A 23,798-nucleotide genomic window follows, 5' to 3' on the forward strand; every position below is an offset into this window, starting at 1 on the left:
ATTAAAAAATGATAAAAATATTTTCAGTCATGCTTAAAATTAAAAGAATGGACAAGAAATGAAATATCTCTGACAATGATTATACGTTTCAAAATATTGCACTTTTTATTCAGAATAGTTAGAATCATAAATAAGGTAATACATAATGAAAACTATCGTAGAAAATCCACTTAAATATACGTAGGTTGATCTAAAAAAAAGTTTACAAGCAGAAGCATTTGAAACGTAATAATTGTGGAGCGAATATTTCCACCCAGGGTGGTTGACAGGTGGCGCTATCAACGATACCATTCAGACGGCCAACATTTCATTAATCGCATCATTACTGGTGATGAAACATGGCTTCATCACTTCACCCCCACATCCAAAAGAGCCATGATGGAGTGGAAACACGCTGGATCACCGACGAGGAAGAAATTTAAGGTCACACCCTCTGCCGGTAAAGTGATGGCAACCGTTTTCTGGGATATGACTAGTGTTATCCTAATCGAGTATTTGGAGCGTGGCCATACTATTAAGGCCGATCGTTATTGTGCCACCTTAACGAAATTGGGTAAAGCCATCCGATGCAAACGGCCTGGATTACTGAGCAAAGGCGTCATTCTTCTGCATGACAATGTCAGGCACCATACAGCTCGCCAGACTCGGGAATTGCTGCGAGGGTTCAAGTGGGAGGTCTGGAATCACCCCCCCCCTATACAGCCCCGATTTGGCTCCAAGTGACTATTTAATTTTTCCAGCATTGAAGCAACACTTATCCGGAACACGGTTCACCTCAGACGATGCAGTGAAACAGGGCCCTGATTACTACCAAAAACAAGTTGGTTGAACGTTCTGACAAATGCCTAAACAGGTTTGGTGACTATGTGGAAAAGTTAGGGTCAGATGTGTCTCTTGATTCCCATTTGTATCTTGTTTTTATTGTTAATAAATACTTTTTCATTTTCCCTGTAAACGTTTTTTTTGGATCACCCCTCGTATTACGCCTAAACTAAAAGTATGCTGGATGATGATTCTCAACACCCAAGATTTGGCCATTGGGTCTTCTAAAACCCCAGTCGCCCTTTAAAAGGGAGAGTATTTAAGATATATCTCCCGCCTTCTTAGCGAGCCTTAGTGGTGTAGTAGTCTGCCCGCTCAGCGCGTAAATGAGAGGTCAGCGATTCAATTCCTGGTGAAGGCGTTGCATATTTTTTCCTTTCACCCGCTAAGTGGTTGTTAACTGATATTAAGCACTTTTGTTCCCTCCTTAAAAGGGTTCTCGGGCTCTGATACTTTAATTAAACTTAATCTCTTTAAGAGAATTTTATGCTATTTATTTTTTATTTGTCATAACACTTAAAGTTGAAGCTATAAATTTATTTATTCTAAAGTTTCTCCTCACAGGCAGTTCTGGCCATTCTTTAAATCTAACTCGCCTAACATGTTCCCGCTTTAACCAAGCCCAAAACACCTGCAACTGCTTTCAGACCTGAAGCACCTGCGGCGTGAAAGCTGTGTCGCAAGTGTTTCCACTCTGTTGTTAACCACAAGACCATTGATCAAGGAAATTTCAAAGCTACGTACGTACGTATCTCGCATAACTCAAAAACGAGTAGCCTCAGAATGTTGAAATTTTGTATATAGGACTGCTATAGCATGTGCATCTCGTATTTTGGTTGCAATCGGCCGTGCCAAACATATATAAATATATTTATATATATATCCAGTCTGCTACGCGGCTCAGTGATCTCAGTTTCTTTACTCTTATATGTTTGTAAATTGTACATTTTTTGCTTTAAAAATGATTGAATTATGTTGTTCGTATCTTATGGTTAAGGTTTTTATGCCTTTAGTAAATCTGTATGCAATATTTTTAGAATTATCAACAATTTTAAAGCTGTTTAAGTGCTGCTAATCCTAATAATTTTTTTGATGGCGGCCATTGCTTGTTTACATTTGAAACAGCAGACTAGTGGATTTTTTGCCAATCTAGAGAAACTTAGCTTCGCAACAACAAAGATAAGGCCTTCATTTATTATTGCGAATTAAATCATGCTTAATCCTTTCTGGAATTTTTTCAAGGAAATAAGTGTTTAAGATTTACTTCATAATTTTTAATACATATATTTTGAGTTTTTATGTATTTTTGCCTTGTCAGGAAGTGAGAACTGAATTAATTGAATGAGAAATACTCAATCATCTGTGAAAAACTGTTTCTTTTTTGTTTTATTTGCTTAATTTCTTTTATACATCGTTCTAGCTTTATTATAGTATTTAAATAGAACATGTGGTAACGATTAGATAATTTTTTAAATAATATAAATTTTGTGCATTCTGAATTATAATATGAACGAAATATAATACTGTTAAGTGAATCTAGTGCCAGAGTGTCGCTATGGTAAACAAATAGAGTGAATTTTAAAGAATGCATTTATTCTATTGTGGTTTATGCGCTGTCGGTGAAGTAGATTTATTTCAATCCAATAAGTTTAAATGAAATGCAAGAAAAAATGCATATAATTTATTATTCCGTAGGTCATGGGGTGTACACATCAGATTTTTTTATCTCAAAATTTATGAAATTGGAAGTCCTTCAGTGTTTTTTTTTAACCTTTTTTCACTGTGAAAGGCAGTTTACCATTTGTTATTTTTGACATTTAGACACCAAATCTTTACAGAACCCTCTTTTTGATGATAATACTAATCTTTGATGATGTGGGGATAAAGGCATCAAGCCTAAGTTCCTCGTAAATGAATCCTTCCTTGATAAAATCTGGAAATATCCGAAATCTAGAATGGTCAAAGTTCTAACTATTCTGAAACTCGGGCTTTGTACTGTGTTGGGTTATAGAAGTGCACTTTTCTTGGATAGCATTAGGTTTAAATTAGGGTATGTTTTGGTTAACAATGTGTAAGCTGTAATTGCCAAATGTTGCATCTTGTTTATTTCATTTCACAAATATTTGTGTAATGGCATCATTATGAATAAACTGCAAGAATGCCCATAGCCATCAGTCTAATAGCTTTCCTTCAAAGATTTTCAAATGCCCTCCCCTCCTTTTTTTTTTTTTTTTTTGGTTGTTGAAATTCTGATTTTTTTTCGTCTTTGAAAAAGAAAGAAAATATAGATTACAATTACTGAAAGACATATAATTGCAGTTATATACTTCCAAGACAAAGGTATAAGCCGTACTGAAAAGTTTTGTTTAGAAAACCACAAAAGAAATTGTATTCAAAGCACTGAAACAGTACTTCAAGAAAGATCACAGTGCAAGAAGAAAGGTTTACGAAATAAATAGGTAAAAGTATATTTATGGGTACCCCTTGGCGATTTTTGGCGGTACAGAGATACCCAGTTTGTGTAATACTTTTACTTCTTATTTTGGTTTTGTGTAGTGGCAATTTTACCATCTAAACCACAAGCCAAGCAATTACTTCCTAACCAACACACATCCAATTATGAATTTACAAAAAATCATGCAACCGATTACGTCATAATAGGGTTTCCATAACATTCAACTACTCAGGCTACCATAAATGAAACAACAACTTGGCAATAAATGAAACAACAACTTTACGATAATGCAAGGGGTACCCTTCTTTCTACTCTAACCAACAAATGATAATTGGAATGTTTCTTTTTTGATATATTTGGTATATTTATTTTTGTTGTTGAGAGCTCATATTGCTAGAATTCTCTCAACGGCAGTTAAGAATGAATCACTTTAAAATTGCTGATTGAAATATTAATTTCCATTGTTACTTGTGAATTACTGTATTTATATTTGTTTTGAATTTAAATGTAATTTTTTTTGTATTTATTTTGAATTTAACACAATAGCCATTCCTTTCATAAAAAACTTTTGTTCCATGTGTATCTGCTGCCAAGTGGTATTTCGTTAACCAAAGAGTACCACAGTCAGAAAGTATGCTGATCAGATTGTGTCTAATTTTTTTAGATTCTAATGAAAAGATATTGTCTTTATTAAGTCAATTTTTTTCCAATTTCAGATGCTATATTGTTTGTATTCGTATTGTATTTTCCGTTTTTTGTCCTGGAAAAATAAGGATTTCTTTAAAAATATACTATTCAATTCCATGTATTTTTATAATAAGTAGCTTTTTATGGACAGAAATACTAATAACAGGGTTGCCACACTACCTGAAAAACTGGGAAAACCGGAAAAACTCAGGAAATTGGAAAATTGACCAAAAAATTCAGGGAATTTAAATATTTTAGTCAAAATCTGGAAAAGTCAGAGAAGTTCATGCGGCTATTCCCCCCCCCAAAAAAAATGAGTTTGCGCCGACGTTGGAAGCAATCACTTTCTCGGCGAGTTATGTATATTAAATATTAAATATAAAAATCGCATCCGGAAATTGTGGCTATCTGCTAGAGACCCAAGAATTAAAGCTCACCTAAATGTCAAAGGACCATTAAAAGAGGACATTCAAAGGACCATTAAAAAAGATATTAGGGAATTTAAATCTTAACAGTGGATCAACTTCTTGAACACTCTTGCTCCTGAAGACAATTCTCTCTATGACATTGCTCATAAATTCAAAAAGCCTTTCAAGCAGCTTCCTTCACTTCATGGTTGCAATGGACTTGTTTACTCTGATGAAGATAAAGCCAATACTTTCGCTGACATTCTTGAAGATACCTCCACCGCCTAGTGCTTTCCCATATGATAATGATCATATCATCAAAGTCAATAGCACAGTATCTTCTTTCCTTAATAGCCCTGGACCACTTAATTTCCCCTTTCTCGCTTCTCTGAGAATTGTTGCGGATTTTATTAGCTCTTTAAAAACTGAAAAAGCTCCTGGATGTGATGGCATTTCTTCCAAAGCACTCAAGCATCTTCCAATTAATGCAATTTTGTGCTTAACTAAAATAATTAACTCAGTTATCAAGCCCTCTTACTTCCCCAAAGTATAGAAGCATGCAGTTGTTGTCTTCCCTAAGCCTCATCAAAGCTCTACTTTACCCCAAAATTATTGGCCTATCAGTTTACTTAGTCAAATTTCTAAAATTGCTGAAAAAATTATTCTGTTTTATATTAATCGAATCATTCCTCCTAGCTCTTATACTCCTGATAAACAATTTGGATTTAGACATCTGCACAGCACCAATCATCAGCTTCTCCTTGTCATCAATTATATTACTGATGGATTCGATTGCAAATTTCCTACCAGTGCAATTTTCTTAGATATTGCCAAAGCTTTTGACAGAGTGTTGCACCAAGGACGTATATTCAAACTAATTCAGCTCAATTTTCCGAACCACTTTATTCGATTTACTGCTTCTTGCCTCAGAAATTGCACTTTTGCTGTCAAAATTGGAAATACCCTCTCAACTACAAGAAATATTACTCCACACGTCCCTCAAGGCTTCGTTCTCTCTCCTTTTCTTTACAATATTTATACTCAAGACATTCCAAAAGAATCTCGTATTACTATCGCCTTATTTGCCGACGATACCGCTATCCTAATTCAAGCTTCAACAATCAATACTGTACAAATTTTTCTACAAAACTATTTAGAGCTTCTTGAAAACTGGATGACACTGTGGAGAATGGCCATTAACACTGACCATTATTAAACCGAAGCCATTATTTTCAGAAAAAAAAATTACAAACAAACTTCCTTCCACTTAATTCCATTTTCTTTGACGACGATATTCAGTGGACGGATCAAGTGAAGTATCACGGACTCTCACTTGACAAAAAAACTCGGTTTCCGGCAACATTTACACGAAACTGTCAAGAAATTCAATATCTCAATAGCTACTATGCGTTCTCTCCTCGACAAGCATAGCAATCTGACTATCAACAATAAACTTGTTTAATAAGTCTGTCCTTAGACCTACTTTACTTTACGCCAGTCCGGTATGGGGACACGCTGCTAAAGCCCACATGAAAAAGATATAAGTTATTCTAAATAAAACCCATTGTGAAATTATTAATGCACCCTAGTTCATCCCAAATTCATATATTCACAGAGATCTTCAAATTGATACTATACAAAATTATATAAAAAATCTTGCAACAAATTTTTTCCTTTTTGTACTGTTACATCCAAACAGCTGTATCAGTTCTTTGCGATGCTCATCTTTTCCTCGAGAAAAACACAAATATCCTTCGGTTATTCTTACCTAACATTTTGTTAATTATTTGAAGTACTTACTACCTTACTGATCCAACTTTTTTTCACACTGCATGTCTATTTTAATTCATTACATCTTTCTTTGCCGACTGATGGCTGCTAAGTGAAACATCCCATTCTACCATCTCGATTCTTCTTCTCATCTTTTTGTTGTTCCAGAACTTTTTATCTGACGCAGATAAAAGTGCGTTGTCACTCTGTTTCCATTCAACACAAGTCAAGTCAGGTTTCCAGTAGCTTCAAGTATCAAGAGACTCCCATGCACATATGCAGTGCATGTTGAACTAAAGAAAATATTCTGGTATAATAAAAAATAAAATCAGTTTAATCCTAGTTTAGGGTACCATGGAGGTAGCCTCCATGTACCGTATACTCGGAATTTGGGAATATGATGATGAGCAGTAAACAGGTCATTTCGGTGTTAGCAACAATTTTCAAAATCGTGCCAAGGCTGTATCATATACAGTACAAAGTCTGTAATCCAAAATGATCTATAATCCAGACCTCAAAGCCACAAACTTGTGCACGTTTAATGTTTACGCATGCACATTTAACACAAAAAACAAAGCAATTTAAACAACTTACATTGAAAGAAATGCTTAATGAAGTAAACAAATAAATATTAAGCTTTTTTTTTTTTTTAAATTTTGATACCCTTTAGATTATAATTGCTCTTTATTTCATAAATTAGGGTTTCATATTTTTTATTGTATAATTTCTGCATGCCATCTTACCACATTTAAATTGACGATCTATAATCCGGAATCGCTAATGTCCCGACGAGTCCGGATTACGGACTTTGTACTGTACTAGGATTTTACTGCAAAATCTTTTTAAGCCCCCCTTTTTTTAAATAAATGCCTTATTTGTCATTTTGCAGTAAAATAAAAAAATAGTAATTAGTCACCTAGGCTAACCATTTAATGTAACTATATTTGCAAAGTATCGTTGATTATTCTAATTCAATTTCTAAATAATTATCTTTATTTTAATGTTATTTGTGTCATTTAATGTTCCTTCTTCTCTCTAAATTTATTTTTTATGTATTAGTAAAAATAATACTTTCAAATTTCAGGAAATTTTCTCTGCGTAATCCTGAAATTAATTCAAGCAGTATGATTACATATCATCACGGAATTTAATGCACATATTTTTGCTTATGCATGCTACTAAATAAATACAGTCAAAAGTCGTTAATCCGGACTCGTCGGGACTTCGGCGATTCCAGATTATCGATTTTTCTGGATTATAGATCATCAGTTTAAATCTGGTACGATGGCATGCAGAAATTATAAAATTAAAAATATAAAACCGTAATTTATGAAATAAAGAACAATTATGATCTAAAGGGTATCAAAATTTACAAAAAAAAAAAAGCTTAATATTTATTTGTTTACTTTATTAAACATTTCTTTCAATGTAAGTTGTTTAAGTTGCTTTGTTTTATGTGCTAATACTTTCTCTTTAATTCTGTATAAACAGACATAATTTCTTGTTCCGTTACAAAGTTCCGCTGTTCAATTTCTGTCATTGCTGTGCCGAGAATACCGACTAACTTGTCAATCGCAATTTTTTCGTTTTCACTAACCTCTCTGTCACTTTCTTCATGCCTTTATCCATTTTTTGCAGCAATTTCACTTTTTTTTATGGGCATCGAAACATACTTTCGCTTTGTAGATCCTTTGGAAGCTCCAGCATCGGAAATTCTATTTGACATAATCAAAAGTTCAAGCTTACTTTTATAAAAGTGCTCTAACAGTCTGCAAAATATAATAAGCTAGATCCAATTCGAAGATTAAGGAACAACGCAATCTGCAACATTAACTGAAATAGATAATTCATAATTTTAGCTTATACCGTCCGTTATACATTAAACGTATTATGCGCACACGCATATGCGCAGCCGTAAAGGTCTTACGCGCATGCGTAAACGCCTATGCGTCCAAGGGCAAAATATAATAAATAATGACTCGCCAGGTTTGCATCAAGGATTAAAATGTGAGTAGGGATATAAATGAGCGTTTATGTGCATGCGTAAACGCCTATCCGCCTATGCGATCTACAAAGCGAAAGTATGTTTCGATGCGCATGCGTAAACTCCTATGTGCATGCATCAAAGCGACGTATGCGCAGAAAGTTCGTAGCTTTGAGGTCCGGATTATGGGTGTCTGAATTAACAACTTTTGACTGTATAAAATATTATTAAATAGATTTTTCTTTCGTTTAGCTGATTCATTAGCAGATTCTAATTTCAAGTGGTACCATAATTAATTTACCTCTTAGCACAGCCAATGTGTATTACGCGGATTGACTGGAATTTTCTTAAAACACACATGGAAAAGTCAGGGAATTTCAGTTTCCTGTTTGAGTGGCAACCCTGTAATAATGAAATTTTTATTAATTTGTAATTTTACATTTAAGTTATGAATTTATCAGTTGATTTTTTTTAAGTATATTTTATATGGTACATTTCAAATTTTATTCTAGGAATGGATTCCACGAGTTCCCATACCTGGAGCAACACCTGGACCTGGCCTTGGACGAGCAGCTGGAAGGGGGCTTCCTGCAGCACCTGTGGGAACTGCACCAGTTGGTAAGTATTATTATTATTGTTGTTTTTGTTGAAAATTCTATGGAACTTCATCTCAAATCCTACTAAGAGTGGTCAATTATTTTCATTTTATTTTCTGTATTTCATTATATTTTTCATATATTTTCTTTGTTGGCAAGATGCATGACTTTCTGTTCTTGGAGAGACAAAAAGCCACATTGAAGTTTCAACTTTATTGAGATTTGTTGATTTAAAGAAATAGGAGTTCTCGAGAATTTTTTGTAGCATCATTAGGCAGGAATCTTTCTTTCTTGAATTATCTTAGGCATTTTTTGCTATATTTTTTACATAATAGCCAGAGCAAATAAATGAATTGTTAATTGATATTTGTTACTGTAAAATGGATGCCTTATTGTTTTGCCATACTGAACACACATTGAACATACTGAAATTGTACTTTCACTTGGATAATTTGTGAGTTGTTACTACAGGTTTATAATTAATCACTGTATTTTCACAAATTGATAGATTCGTGATCTGGCACTAAACTTTTCCACAGCATTAAATTTTTACAATTTGGTGGACTCATGACTTAGCACTACACTATATTTTCACGTTCATCACTTGACACTACATATTTGTTAAACCTGCTACATATGTAAGTCATAATTTAAAAATGGAATTACAGTACAAAGTTCGAGATCCAGACGTCCAATATCCAGAATAATCTAAAATCCGGACTAATCTGAAAGCCACTAATGAAAATGTTTTTTGGGAATTTTTTAAATGCTTTGTGCATGTGCATTTAATTTTTCCGCCATAATAAAACATGGAGAATCCATAATTTTAATTTCACTTCAGGATTAAAAAAATACCTCGTTATTGAAGAAGCGGTCATTTTAGCATAAATTTGTGTGATCAATAATTTGGTTGCATATCTGCTTAGCATATATCTAAAACCGAAACATTCTACATAGAAACATTGTTCATTTTATAACTACTCACATTTTAATCCCTGACGCAAACCTGGCGAGTCATTATTTATTATATTTTGCTTTCATTACCATATATTTATCAACACATGACAACTTGACTAATGACTCATGCAGTGATATGCCTAAGCAGTTTTTTTTTTTAATATTAGCAATTGAATACCAAGTAATATGAAAACCTTTAATGGTGACATTATGTTTGGCAATGATTACAGATTTAAGTTAAATGTATTAAATGTTGACAAGGAAAAATTTAACAAAAATTTCTTTCCATATGCTAAAAATAGATTTTGTTAATGATACTCATAAGCCAAAAGATTACATTTAGTTCTATTTGAATTAAGAATAACTGATTTTTTTATTCACTTAAACCCAGAACCAGCACCAGAGCTCATATGACCCCACTGGCCGGCAGAATTTAGGAAAGACAAAATTTCTGTCATTTAAAGAAACACAGCTACAAAATTAAGAGATGATAAAATTTTTAGAATTTTGGGAAAGCACTGGGATCGAAAATTAAATGGCAGCTAAAATTTAGAGCTTAGGAAGGTGCTTGGTAGCAAAATTTATAACCTGCAGAGACTACATCAGGCGACAAAATATCTGGCACCTGTCCTCAATAAGCTTTTGTAGGAATTTGTTTTTTCAATTCCAATCAATTTCAGTTAATATATCAGATTGTGCTGTTCCTTAACTTCCTGATTTGATCCAGCTCTCTCTTTTTTTCTCTTTTTTTTTTTGGCCTGCTGTTATAATTATTACAGCAATTTTATGAAAACTAAAGTTTTGAACTTTTGATTATGTTGAAAAGCTTCTTACTCTGGAGCTGCAACAGGATCTACAAAGCGAAAGCATATTTCAATGTCCATTAAACAAAAAAATGATATAGATATATTCGTCTCAAAATTATGTGAGGAGTGTGACATTGGAAAGTCAACTGTATATGACATAACAGAAAAAGGAACTTTATGAATTTTTTGTGGATTCTGACACCCCATTCGCAATGAATAACAGACATATTCTTCGCTCTGTTCAAATTGAGAGTCATGACAAAGTGATGGTTGAATGGGCAGACAGAGGCACAGCGAGGGCATGCCATTGACGGGTCCAATGTTAATAGCTTGAGCCAAAATATTTCATGAAGAAATGAACTTAAAAACTGAGTGCACATATTCGACAGGTTTTTTAACCAAATTTAAAAATTGCCATGGTATAAGCAATTAAAAATTTCAGGTAAAAAAAGCTTCAGGTGATACTGAAGCTGCTGAACTATTTGCAGATTAATTCATTGAACTCATTAATAGTGAAATGCTATCTCCAGGACAAATTTACAACGCTGATGAGCCTGGTCTTTTTTGGCAATATTTACCATGAAATATCGTGGCATACTCTACAGAAAAGGCTCCAACTGGTGTCGAAGTTTCCCAGGCTAGACTAACAATTTTAGCTGCAGGAAAGCACAAGTAGAAACTTTTCGTTATCGAAAAAATACATGACCTCAAGCATTTAAAGGAGTAAAGGTTTTCTCCTTATCTATCATGCAAATAAAGAGCATGAATGACACAAGCGTTAATGTATGATATGTTTGAAAATCATACCTGAGGCTCAACAAAATATGAATTCGGTTGGTTTACGTACGACACAAAAATTGTCCTGATTGTAGATAACTGTTCGGCTCATATTTCATTTAATGTTTCATTCATTAAGTTTTAGTGAAAGGTAATGTGTTATTCTTTCCTTCAAACTGTATATCCATCATTGAGCCTATGTATATTGGAATAGTGCATGTGCTGAAATACAAATATAAAGTAGCATTTTTAAAATCCATGTTAAATTTCTGAATAATTGCAACACTATTCAAGAATTTAAAAATATTTTAACATAAAACCTGCTGTGTAGAGCATCACAAGATTGTGGGAAATGTCCCTCCAGATACTTTAAAAAATGCTTGGCATAATTTATGGCTAGCTACTATATTTCATGTTGAGGATCATGAAGCTGATAGTTGCGAATTTGAAGGCTTTCGGATATCGCAAAACAAAGGTGAAAATTTCTAATTAATGGATTTTGTAAAGAAATGTGGAGAAGTGGTAATAAATGAAGATGATATAATGTAAATTTTTGATTGCAATGAAAATGCTCAATCATCAATCAATTAATGGATGGCGAAATCCGTAGTATGGTTCTCGATCCAGAAAATTCCTCAACTGATAGTGAAGAAAGTGACAGAGAGTTTATTGAAAACAAAAAAATTTCGATTGACAAGTTAGTCGGAATTCTCAACTCGGCAACTACAGAATTTGAATAGTAGATTTCTATAACTGAACAACAACAAATTATGCCTGTATGTAAAATTGAAGAGAAAGTATTAGCACAAAAAAAGAAGCATCTTAAACAATTTACATTCAAAGAAATGTTTAATAAAGTAAATAAATATTACACTTTTTTTGTAAATTTTGGTACCCTTTAGGTCATAAATGCTTCAGTATTTCATAAATCATGATTTCATATTTTTAATTTTATAATTTTTACATGCCATCTTATTAGATTTAAATTGATGATCTAATATCTGAAAAAATCCCAAATCCGGAATCGGCAAAGTCCCGACGAGTCCAGATCTCGGACTTTGTAGTGTAATGCGTAAAAATTATATTTTTTATACAGTATTTCATTAAAATAATTTATTCAAACCTGTTTATATCTTTTACAATTTCTTTTAAGCATTACATGTAAATATGTGTTACACAATCAGTAATTATTTTTTAACCTTTTAATTATGAATCAATTTTCATACAGTGTCAATGCATATGTAAAATTCTCATTATCTCTTAATTGTTTGCATTATTGCTTACATTGATTATTTAATCTACACGTTCCCTTTAATTATCAATGATTTCTCACAGCTGTTTAAGTCACAAGAATTTCATATCTAGCCTCTTACTTGTTGCTATGCTGAGGTGTTCTTAATATTTTTTTGGTGTAGTTGTAATGAGTGTTCAGTGGCGCAGTGGCTAGCACATCGTGCAGTAGCACCACAGGTCCAGGGTTCAAACCCGGGCTGGGCAAGGTCAGTTCAGCCGTTCATCATTTCCATCCCTTGGGTCGATAAAATGAGTACCAAGTTCGCTTGGAGACTAAACATTGGGTGTCCTGCGACCAAGCTGACCACTTGCTCAGGGCATATGTTTACGCACCCCGGGGCCCACCAGTGGCCAAGCGGTAACGTTGCTGAACACTGGTAGTTTGGTCCGAGGTTCGAATCCTGCGAACAGGCATGCTGCCTGGGTGTTTTCGTGGTTTTCCCAATGTGTAACATGTATACAAGCCAGTTTTCCTTAAAAAGTCCTCCACGAAGGCATCCCTCGCTTAAGGCAGATAGTCTCAAGTGCTTTGCCGTAATCTAATCAACCGAACCAAACCAATACGCACCCTGGGCTCACGGTCAAGAAAGCAGATTTTGGGGCACTGCAGGCCCATTAGGGCTGTTTACGCCACTGAGTTTAGTTTTTTCTTTAGTAGTATAAATGAGTATTTTATATATTTTTTATTTTTTAAAAATTCCATAACCTTAGTCATCCTAGACCAGCCTGCAGCTAACCAAATGTAAATGGAAGCAGCCACCAAGCATTCCTACTATACTTTGATACATTTTATGCCTCCAGAACTTTTGAATTCTCGCAAGGGGTCTCAAATTCTTGTTATAATAAGTTTGCCAAGAACCTTTTACTAGTTTAAATGATTGCTGTAGTGCTGTAATTTTTTCTATATTGATTATTACCTCTGTAAGGATAATTTCTTCTACTAGTGTTGTAAACATAATTTTGTCCTCTATATTATCTCTGGAACTTATCTTATTTATAAAAATGCCGACAATTTGTTGTTAAGTATTTTTATTGCATATGTGACAGAATATTCTCTCAAATCTATCTTTGTTATGAAATGTAGAACCATTATGAATGATTTTGTATCATAAGTACTTATCGGAATTTTTGAAGAAAGTTGACTTACTTTATTTTTTAGTTCCTGAGTAATTTTCTCACGTTCAATTCTTTAAAAAATGCATTTATTTCTAAATTTTGTTCTACAAATTTAGAAATATATATATATTGTTAACTATATATATATTTTTTATTATTTAATACATTTTCTGTATATTCTGCGAATTCAGCAGCATTGTCAAATGAAAGGATGGACCTGACTTTTCTTAACCTCAGTTCTAAAGTCAGCTCTGAGAGTCTTAAGAAATTTGGTGAGCTTCATATTACTTTTAAGTCTGTTCAAACTAGGATTCTCAACTGATTCTTCATTGATATAATTTGTAGCTACTGCAGCTATATGATCAGCTAATTGTCTAACCAACTGATTACATTTTTGGGATATATTCAAAATTTTTGTCACATTGCTTAAAAGGATTCAACTTTTGCAAACTTATTCTTCAACAATTTTGATAAATTTTCAGACTGATCTTCTTTGGCCACTCTAGGGTCATCAATTAAAAGTTCAAGAGCTTTATCTCTGAAATTAATTTATAATATTACCGTAATTTCCGGAAGAAACGCCGCGGCGTTTACGTGTTTAAAACTTAAATTTTCAGCGGGTGCGGCTTTTCTACTCATGCGGCGTTTAGGTGCACTAAAAATAAAATATTTCCTACGATGGTCATTGTACATAGTTTGGATGGCCTTGTCATTGTGCATAGACTGGTGCTATTCCCACACAAAAGACCACTCAGTTGCTTTTTGCAAACATTATTTTGTTTGCATTCTTTCCCTTGAACGGACCTACATGCCTTATTCACCCTAAACGAGATCTCAGAACAATAACATTCTTCCCCCTTTCAAATCAACATTCTCATCAGTTTGAATAGTCTCTCTTCTGTGCTATTCGATGAATCTTCCAGGACCCATCCTCTCCCCACCCCTGCCTTTTCTGCAATTTTTTTCAAAGGCGGACACGGCTCCACCTGCCTCGCGATAACGAACTCTGACGTATTTCCCCTTCAGCATGAATGGATTTTTCTTGGCATTCTGCCAAATACAGATCCCATCAGTTTGGGTACAAGTACTTGTTGGATAGTTTTTAAGTAAGAAGGGAGCGGAAAATTTTTGAAAATGTCTCTAAACAGCACAGAAGCTATACACTTCTTACCTTTAATTTATTTTTGAGTTATGGTTTCATTTCATGCATTTTTCTTAACTGGTATGTCATATATCAGGACTTAGGTTGAGTTTTTGCATCTATACGGCCCACGACGATGTCATGCGCAATTTAATCTATTGCGGCATTTATGCTGATGCGGCGTTTCTGTGTAATTTAAATTTTTTCCCCGCCATTTTTCTCGAGTGCGGCGTTTACGCTGATGCGGCCTTTCTTCCAGAAATTACGGTAATTATTTTCTTTTCATTTGGCCATTTTTTCTAATTCAGATACTATTTAATTGGTCTATAAAGAAGTGCAGATTTTTAGAAATCTCTCCACTAAATGTAAGCAAGGCAGATGTGGAGGAAGTTGCCATAACTGTTTTTGATTAGGCATTGATTTGAAACTATGAGTTTTGGTTGTTTAACTCATAACTAATTACTAGGAAGTTTTGGTTCACTCATAACTAACTACTAGTTTTGGTTGTTTAACTTATAAAAACACACCTATGCAGCAAATAATTATTTATTTAGCAGCAACTGTTGAAAAATCTGATTTGTTCTGTCGTGTGGGCAAATCTGGTTGAAGAATATGAGCTATTTGAAACAGCTACTTTAATTTATGCTTTCTACAATAAGTTATTATCTTGAAAAAAAAAAAAAAAAAGTTTTTCAACGCCTGTACACTGGCCACAGTATGAAGAGTGAAGGCAGAAGAACTTATGTACATACACAAGACAAGGGGAAGAGAGAAGGACAAAACCCTCCTCCACCCATGGCTTCCACAGTTCAAGAGAGGAAAAACTGTTTTGACAATGATTTAAAAAAAAAAAAAAAACATTTTATCAACGTTGGGGAAACTGGTAGATTATTTAAAGCTTAGATGAATGAATTACAGAAAGTGTTTACACATTTTTAGAAGAACTTTGATAAAGATTTTTTAAAAGAGCAAATGTTTTGGAATAAACATTTTTGGCAACAGCTTATTATTAAAAATGAGAAATACCATCTGCAACCTTTAAATTTATTCATCCTTCAAAATGTTGCATAAAAACAAGCTGTATATTTAAGAATACAATAATTTCTGAGATCTGGACTCGTCGGGACTTCGGCAATTCCGGATTTGGGAGTTTTCCAGATCAATCCAGATCTTCAATTTAAATCTAGTAAGATGGCATAAATTATAAAATTAAAAATATAAAATCCGGATTTATGAAGTAATGAATATTTATAATCTTAAAGAGTATCCAAATATATATAAAAAAAACTCACTTAATATTTATTTGTTTATTTTATTAAACGTGTCTTTCAATGTAAGTTGTTTAAGTTGCTTCGTTTTTTGTTCTTATAATTTCTTTTTGATTCTTTAAACAGACAATTTCTTCTTCAGTTATAAAATTCCATTGTTCAAATACTATGTCGAGAATTCTGACTAACTTAGCTATCGGAATTTTTTCATTTTCAATAACCTTGTTGTCACTTTCTTCATTATTTGTAGCATTATTTTCTGGATCTAGTACAGATTTCGCTGTCCGTTAATTGTTTGATGATTGGGGCATTATCATCGCAATTAAAAACTTCTGTTAAAACTTCTGATTTTATATCATCTTCATTTATTACTGCTTCTTCACATTTCTTTACAAAATCCATTAATTGGAAAATTTCACCTTTGGTTTGCGATATCCAAAAACCTTGAAATTCACGCCTATCATCTTCATCATCCTCACAGTGAAATAATGATAGCTGGCTATAAATTATGCCAAGCATTTTTTAAAATTATCTAGAGACACATCCTCTCACGCTCTTGCTATGCTCCACACAGCAGATTTTATGTTAAAATATTTCAAAAATTCTTGAATAGTCTAGCCATTGTTCAGGAAATTTAACATGGATTCAGTGGCAGCTCATGGCTAAAATTGGGGGGGGGGGTTGCTGTTCCAAAAAAATTTAACCTTTGTTTTAAAATTGTCGAAAAGGAAACAAACATGTATAAAAAGAAAATTTATTTTGAAACTTCATGAAATCTTACAAGAAAAAATTGAACATTTCTTAATTACTTTAATTAAATTTGTTACAGTTCAGTCTTTGTCTATTCATTTAAAAATGAAATCTGTTCTTTTTGTTCTAATTTGTACGATAAGATCAATGATTTTCTCCTTGATCTGTGGATGACAACTAAAGAAATTTTTTTTTTTTTATTGAAAGCAAAGCAAGCGCATTTAGTCTTTCCAAATTCCTAGTGCTTCTTAGAAAAGTTTTCATTCTTTTCAATGATGAAAAGCAGCATTCTGCCTCTGATGTAGACATGGGAACTCTCAAGAGAATTTTTATCAGTTTTGCAATTTCACTAAGAACATCATCTAGATTGTTTTCGAAGATAAATTTCAGTAGCTCAATTAATTTGTAGTATTCATGGATATCAGTTCTAGAATAGAATACTTTTAGTTCAGTTTCAAGCTTTCTTTGTCAGTCATTGGATATGCTTCGGTGATCAGTACTATTTCTTCTGTAGAATGCTCATTTCTAAAACTAGCGAAGCATTTCTTGCTTAGCAATTTAGCAGCTGCTAAATGTTTAATGGAAGAATATATGTGCTTTATATCAATACATAGTATAAAGTCACATATTTCCTTAGCTTCTGCCATCAGTGTCTTTGAAAAATTCTAATTCTCACAGTACTTTGAGTTTCGTAATTCTAAAATAGCAGTTTAGAAATTTGTTATATATTCGTGAACTTTAACCCCTTTGCGCCGGGTAGCGCAAACGTGCGCTTATCGCCGAGGCCGGCAGTGTCTTATGCGAGCGTCTGTCCAGGGCCGGGGCTTTTTTGCTATTAAGCCTAAATCCATGAAATTTCCGAAGTATCAACCCATTGTTTAATAATGCTCTATAGAGTATTTAAATGGCTTATGCTTGATAGATATTTTTATATATACTTTAATTACCTTATTTCTTGTTTAAATGCATATTTTACACATTTTATTTTCATTACTCACCGTTTTATGACTTTTAACATTATACATCTGAAAACTAAATATATTACTTAAAATTCTCTTTTTGTATGAAAAATTTGAAAACAGGGATCTACACACAGTCCTACGTTACGGGATCTACACACAGTCCTACGTTACATTCCTTGCACTCGTAATAACTCATTTGCCGTTTTGTTGGAGGGTTTTTCCGGGAATGTGAATAAACGAAGCATCGTCGTCTCATTTTCTTATCAGTCTCTTCTGAACAAAGTTTTGGAAAATGTCTTTCAGTTAATATGAGCGGATTTAATGATTCTGCTGATCTTGGTGTGATTGCAACGGAAAAAACAGAAGGAATTCACGTCTAACAAGATCTAATTATTTTCTAAAAGAGGAAGAATTCACGTCTAACAAATTTTCTATTAAGAAATATTTATTTGGTCTGTTTCTATTAAAAACAGAAAGAATTCACGTCTAACAAGATCTAATTTAAATCGAAATACCCAACGCTTTAGCGAAAATAAAACTTCTCTACTTACAATAAACAACTACCACGTGCGAATTTAAAGAGATGTCATAAATCACACCATTCGGAAACATTTATTTCCCCTTTTGTTTATATAATCAAAAACACGTGTATGTGAGTCATGCTTCTCTCATTTCGAGTAGAAGGTCTAATGTACATGTATCTGAAACCATATGGACATACAGTGCCATCTTGTGGCAGAAATTATAGTTTTTAAAACGTTCCAGGGCACTGGCACAAATACATGACAGTCGAGGATGAACGAGAAAATGCTCTGGCACGCCTGCGTGTCGGCTGGGAAGTGAGTGTGTTCGTTGCTGGCACGTAGACGTGACAGTCGGCGCGAAGGGGTTAAACACACTTAATTTCTCTGGATTGCATTTAGTTGTATATTATTTCAACATGAGGCATCTGGTAAAAAAGCTCTAACCAAAACTTGAAATTATCATCATTTAGATATTTTTAAATTCCTGCTGCTTTTGCAATAGTTTGATCTGCATTTGATGTTGATTGAATTTCAGTAAGGCAATTTTTTAAAGGTTGCAAATTTTCATGAACTCTGTTTATGGTCTGTATGATGAAGTTCCACCTTGTGGAGGAATACCACACGCACAGAGTAAAAAGAAATCATGTTTTCAACAACATGCCAGAATTTCAGCACTGCACGAGCGACAGTACTGTTCTCTCTGCCCGGCTCGTGTGCTGCTTTCTGTGTGCACATGTGCAGAACAGCCAAACACCATGTCACTAGAACCGTGAAGCCCACAGTTCCAAAGAAAGACTTTCGTACCTTTTTCACAGAGCGAGGGATGGCTACTGAAATTAAGCTTAAGGATTATGTATTATAAAAGGATAAAGAAAGAATTAAAGACTAAAGGGCACACTATATTAAATATTAAAAATAATAATAAGTGGAAATAGGAGGTGCTGAAGTTCCACAGTGCTTATTACGAGTCGTTACTGCATGGATTTTAAAAACGCTACTTTATATTTGTGCTTCAGCACGCACACTATTTCAATATCCATAGGCTGAATGGCAGCTGTACAATTTGGAGGAAAGCATTATCTTTCACTAAAACTTCAAGTGAAGTGTCAGCCAAACAGTTGTCTATAATCAGGACAATTTTTGCATCATCAGGTAAACCATTTGAATTCAAATGTTGCCAAGCATCGGGTATAAAATGATTTTCAAACCAATCATTCATTAATTCTTGTGTCATCCATGCTGTTTTATTTGCACGATATATAATGGGGAAAATCATTACTCCTTTAAATGCTCGACGTTGTGTATTTTTTCAGATTACCAAAAGTTTGCACTTGTGCATTTGCACATACTCACACATTAGACTCGTTTTGGAATCTTTGACACCAGTTGGAACCTTTTCTGTAGGGGTTGTTAAGGTATTTCGGGGTACATATTGCCAGAAAAGACCAATTTCATCAGCATTGTAAGTTTATTCTGGAGATAATTTTTCACTTTGGCTTGAGCCAGTAGTATTTGACCCATCAGCAGCATGCCCTCGCTGCACGCTCTCTGACCCATTCAATCATTACTTTGTCATGATCATCATTTCTAGCATAATGAACGATTTTTCTGTTATTCATTGCAAGTGGGGTGTCGGAATCCACAAAAAGTTCCTTTTTCTTTTTTCTTATGTCATATACAGTTGACTTTCCAATGCCATGCTCCTCGCATAATTTTGAGATGGATAATTTTGATTTTTTGCAGCAATTTCCCTTTTTTTTAAGGGACATTGAAACATGCTTTCATTTTGTAGATCCTGTTGTAACTCCAGAATTAACTCTTCTCAATGTAATCGAATGCTCAAGCTTTAATTATCATAAAAATGCTGTAATAATAACACGCTGCAAAAAATAATAAGTTGGATCAAATTAAAAGATTAAGGAACAGCACAATCTGCCATATATTAATTGAAATTCCTTAGAATCAGTAGAGTATAATTTTAGCGTAGCTTAATAGTGTTCGATATGCATTATTGGCTATGTATCAAGAAATTGGCAATGACTTTACATCTGTAGCAATAATAAATCAAGATTTAACAATTTAAAAAAGCTAAAAAACAATGTTCACCAGCTTTTGCCAAGGCATGTGCCTTAGTGCAGAAGAATTTGTAGAACCTTTATGAAAATTATTTAACAAGAGATAAATGGAAATGCATTGTGATCCTTGATAAAGCATAGGTTTGTCTAAATGACTGCAAGAAAAGGAGGTCTACTTATAATCAAAAATGTAGAGAAAAAAATGTATAAAACTGGTGTCTTCAATGAAAAGGAAGTTGGAAGTTTGAGTGAGGATTTTATGATTATTGCACGATTATCTTACAATGAGTGGTTCAAAATAAGAGCAGAAAAATATGTTTAAATCAACTCGGTGAACTTTGATGTGAAAATTTTACTTCTGATATTTACAGAAGTACAATTTCTTTATTCCAGTGACTTTCAGAGAGTGAAACTTCATCAACACAAAGTAACAAGTCATACTTTGAAAAGTACCACTACATTCCTTGAAAAATGAAGACTGATATTGCATGTACACATTTTTTATTCTTGCTAATGTTTCACATATGGCCTTTGTTCTCTTGAACTCTTTCCAAGTATAAACCCACCACTCTTAATGAACTCTGGAAAGTAGTGGAAGAGGTATTAAAGTCCAATATACCAGAAGGTTTTTAAAAAGCCCTTCTATCATGGAAAGCATGATGCAAACTTATAGTTCTTTACAGTTCTGGAACTTTCTTCAAAACTATTCTGTATCAACATGACAGAGGGCAGTTATGCAGTTACTACTTCAAACTACCGAGAAAGTTAAACACAGCTCGATGCAAAACACCTCTAAAGAGCGAAGCTAATGTGGAGATTTCTCAGTACTGTGAATTCAACTCTGAACTAAAATCAGAATTGATGCTCTCTTTGGGCTTATATAGTTTTTCCCCAGCCATCAAGAAATCTAGTATCTTCTATTTCTTGAAATTACTGGAAAGCATATGTGGTTACAATTACATGTAGGGATCAATTATTTATACAGGGACTTAAAATAATGCAAATGGTTGCTAAGTTTGGCAACTGAGCAATCTCACCAAATTGGGCAACAAAAATAGTTCCGAAAAACCATTGCCAACTTACCGATATCTTGAGAATTTAGCAAGATAACAGTTTACCTCAATGTTAAATAGACTTGTCCCTATAATCTAATTTTTTTGGCAGAGCTTCGTCTCTTTAGACTTTTCATGTTACGTTATACAAAAGATACTACAATTTCTTCATTTCACTAAAATTAATTTTAGTGTCATTTCACTAACATTATTTACATATATGGGGGGGACATTAATTGGCCCCCAAATCATTAAAAAAATGTGTAATCATCTTCTGTATTTTCTACTGCCTTTAATTGTTGCATTGATTATAATTCATGAGCACAACCGTCTTATCATTATTTTTTATTGGAGACCATTGCTCTTGTTACAAATCATGATAGATATTCACATTCCTATTGTTGTATGTTAAAGTGATACTAATTTTATGGCAATATATTTCACTTTGAAGACTTGGGTACAAAAAGTCACTTGATCCAGGCTCCTGGGCTAAAGCTGCGTCCTGAGTATAACAATTTAAGTAGCAATTACATGGCATTTTGTAGCATATTTTATTTCTGAGTGAGAATAAATTCTCGTAAGGTGCGTAGATAAGTTTCCATATATATTACTCTGCAGAACGATGTCGAATGTAATGGCAATTGGCAAACTGCTGTACAGTAATTATTGGCAGGACGTATAACGTAGGGTGTGCATACTGCTTGATGGTGGAGTTCCAAATGGATGAGGAGTGTCAGTCTGTAAGGGCAGAGCAAACTGGTCCATGATTTGAGTAGCCAATGGTGTTGGTGAAAAATAAGTGCACTTCCAAACAAATCAGGCATTGGGTGGTGGGAGGGGCTTAAGTGGAATAGTTAATTTCGGTGTACGTTCATTACATTTCATTCTGAAATCACTGATTAAAACATGCCTTTTCTTGAAATTTTCATGATGCATATTTTTCGTGAAAATTTGCTAATTTGATAATACACTGCTGTGCATCTAAATGCAATATGAGGAAAGGCAAGAAATGCAAAGTCAAATTTATTTCAGAGGTTACATAATATTATCAATGTTAATTGATTTAAAATCCGCCATTTTTGAAGTGAGACAGATGAGAAAATCAGTAATGAGTGCTACCTCCATGTTTGTCAACAACATGGAGGTGTTGTTGACCATGCATGCTGCAGTATTAACTAAGCATACACTACAGTATTACTTACTACTTAAGTTAATACTACTGCAGCATGTAGTCTTAAGCTAATACTGCAGTATTAAGTGAAAGCGGCTAGGCTTTGGATGTGCTGTTAGGGAAAGCTTCTTTCACTTGACTGTTTGCACTTATAACCAACATTTATCTGGTGCAGTATGCCAGGTTAGGTGTTCTTCAATCATTGGCCAGACATATTTGTTGGGCAGTAGTTCTAGAGAATTGGCAGGGCAGGGTAACAGGGCCAAGAAGAAAGCTTGAACATTGCTTGCAACATGTGGTCACTCCCTGTTCTTTTGAAATGTGGCCGCAAGCAAGCCTCGAAGGTAAAACCTTGGAAATATAGCAGGGACTATTAAGTCTACCAATAATGCATACTAGGGTGGTGTGGAAATGAAATCTAATACCACACTATAATGCTGTGTTGAAGACTAGTATGATGATGCATAGCACAACAGTTGAGCAGCATCTCTGCATAGTGTCTCTGAATTTTAATCGGTCCATCATGATACTACAGGCAGAAGCATGATTCATCTGAAAGCACAGTATTATATCATTCGGATAGCCATCTCTACCATTCAGTGCACCACTGTAATTGCCTACCATTTAAAGTAAGCAAAGCAATGGATTAGTTGGCAGTCTGTTGTACTATAAACAGTGTCGAATTGTTTATGCAGACACCGAATTTTGTGTTTACAGACTGTATTTGTTGTGATATGGTTGTGATGTGTTCCATCAATGCCATGAGCATACTATGACTGTCTCCCTATGGAGTGGTGCGACGAGGCTGTTGTAATTGCTTTTGTATGTCAGTCATTTCTTCTTGCATCTACCGATTCCATATTCACATGGCTGTTATGTCTGACAGATGACTGATTTCCAAGAAGGATGATCAGAAATGTGCTTGAATAATGCTCATGTTTTTCTACAAGTCATACCGAAGCTGCATGGACAAAAAAAATCTCACAAGAGAATAATTCACATTATTCAAAATGGCTGTCTTCCCACTTATATATTGATTGTAAGAAATGCTGCAATTGCCCATGATGTGTGTATGTATGTGCGCTGGAATTATAATCATTTCATATTCCATTGCAGTATACACATGATGCAAGTTTCATACTGCTTGTATGCTTCTTCCTTCATGGTGTTCCATTTTGGATGATC

At 34.0% G+C, this 23,798-nt stretch overlaps 1 protein-coding gene across 2 annotated transcripts in view; it reads left to right on the forward strand.

Moving 5' to 3' along the window:
* SmB (small ribonucleoprotein particle protein SmB) overlaps positions 1–23,798 on the forward strand; it is a 55,118-nt gene that overhangs the window by 20,689 nt on the left and 10,631 nt on the right. For both annotated transcript variants that reach the window (XM_085825765.1, XM_085825763.1), the window contains exon 3: positions 8,638–8,743. In XM_085825765.1, coding sequence (XP_085681891.1) covers positions 8,638–8,743 — 106 coding nt within the window. The remainder of the gene's footprint in view (positions 1–8,637; positions 8,744–23,798) is intronic.

This window comes from Stegodyphus dumicola, chromosome 10 (genome assembly GCF_044657685.1).
Source record: "Stegodyphus dumicola isolate Sdum_Otavi_A_Nest chromosome 10, ASM4465768v1".
Lineage (NCBI taxonomy): Eukaryota > Metazoa > Arthropoda > Arachnida > Araneae > Eresidae > Stegodyphus > Stegodyphus dumicola.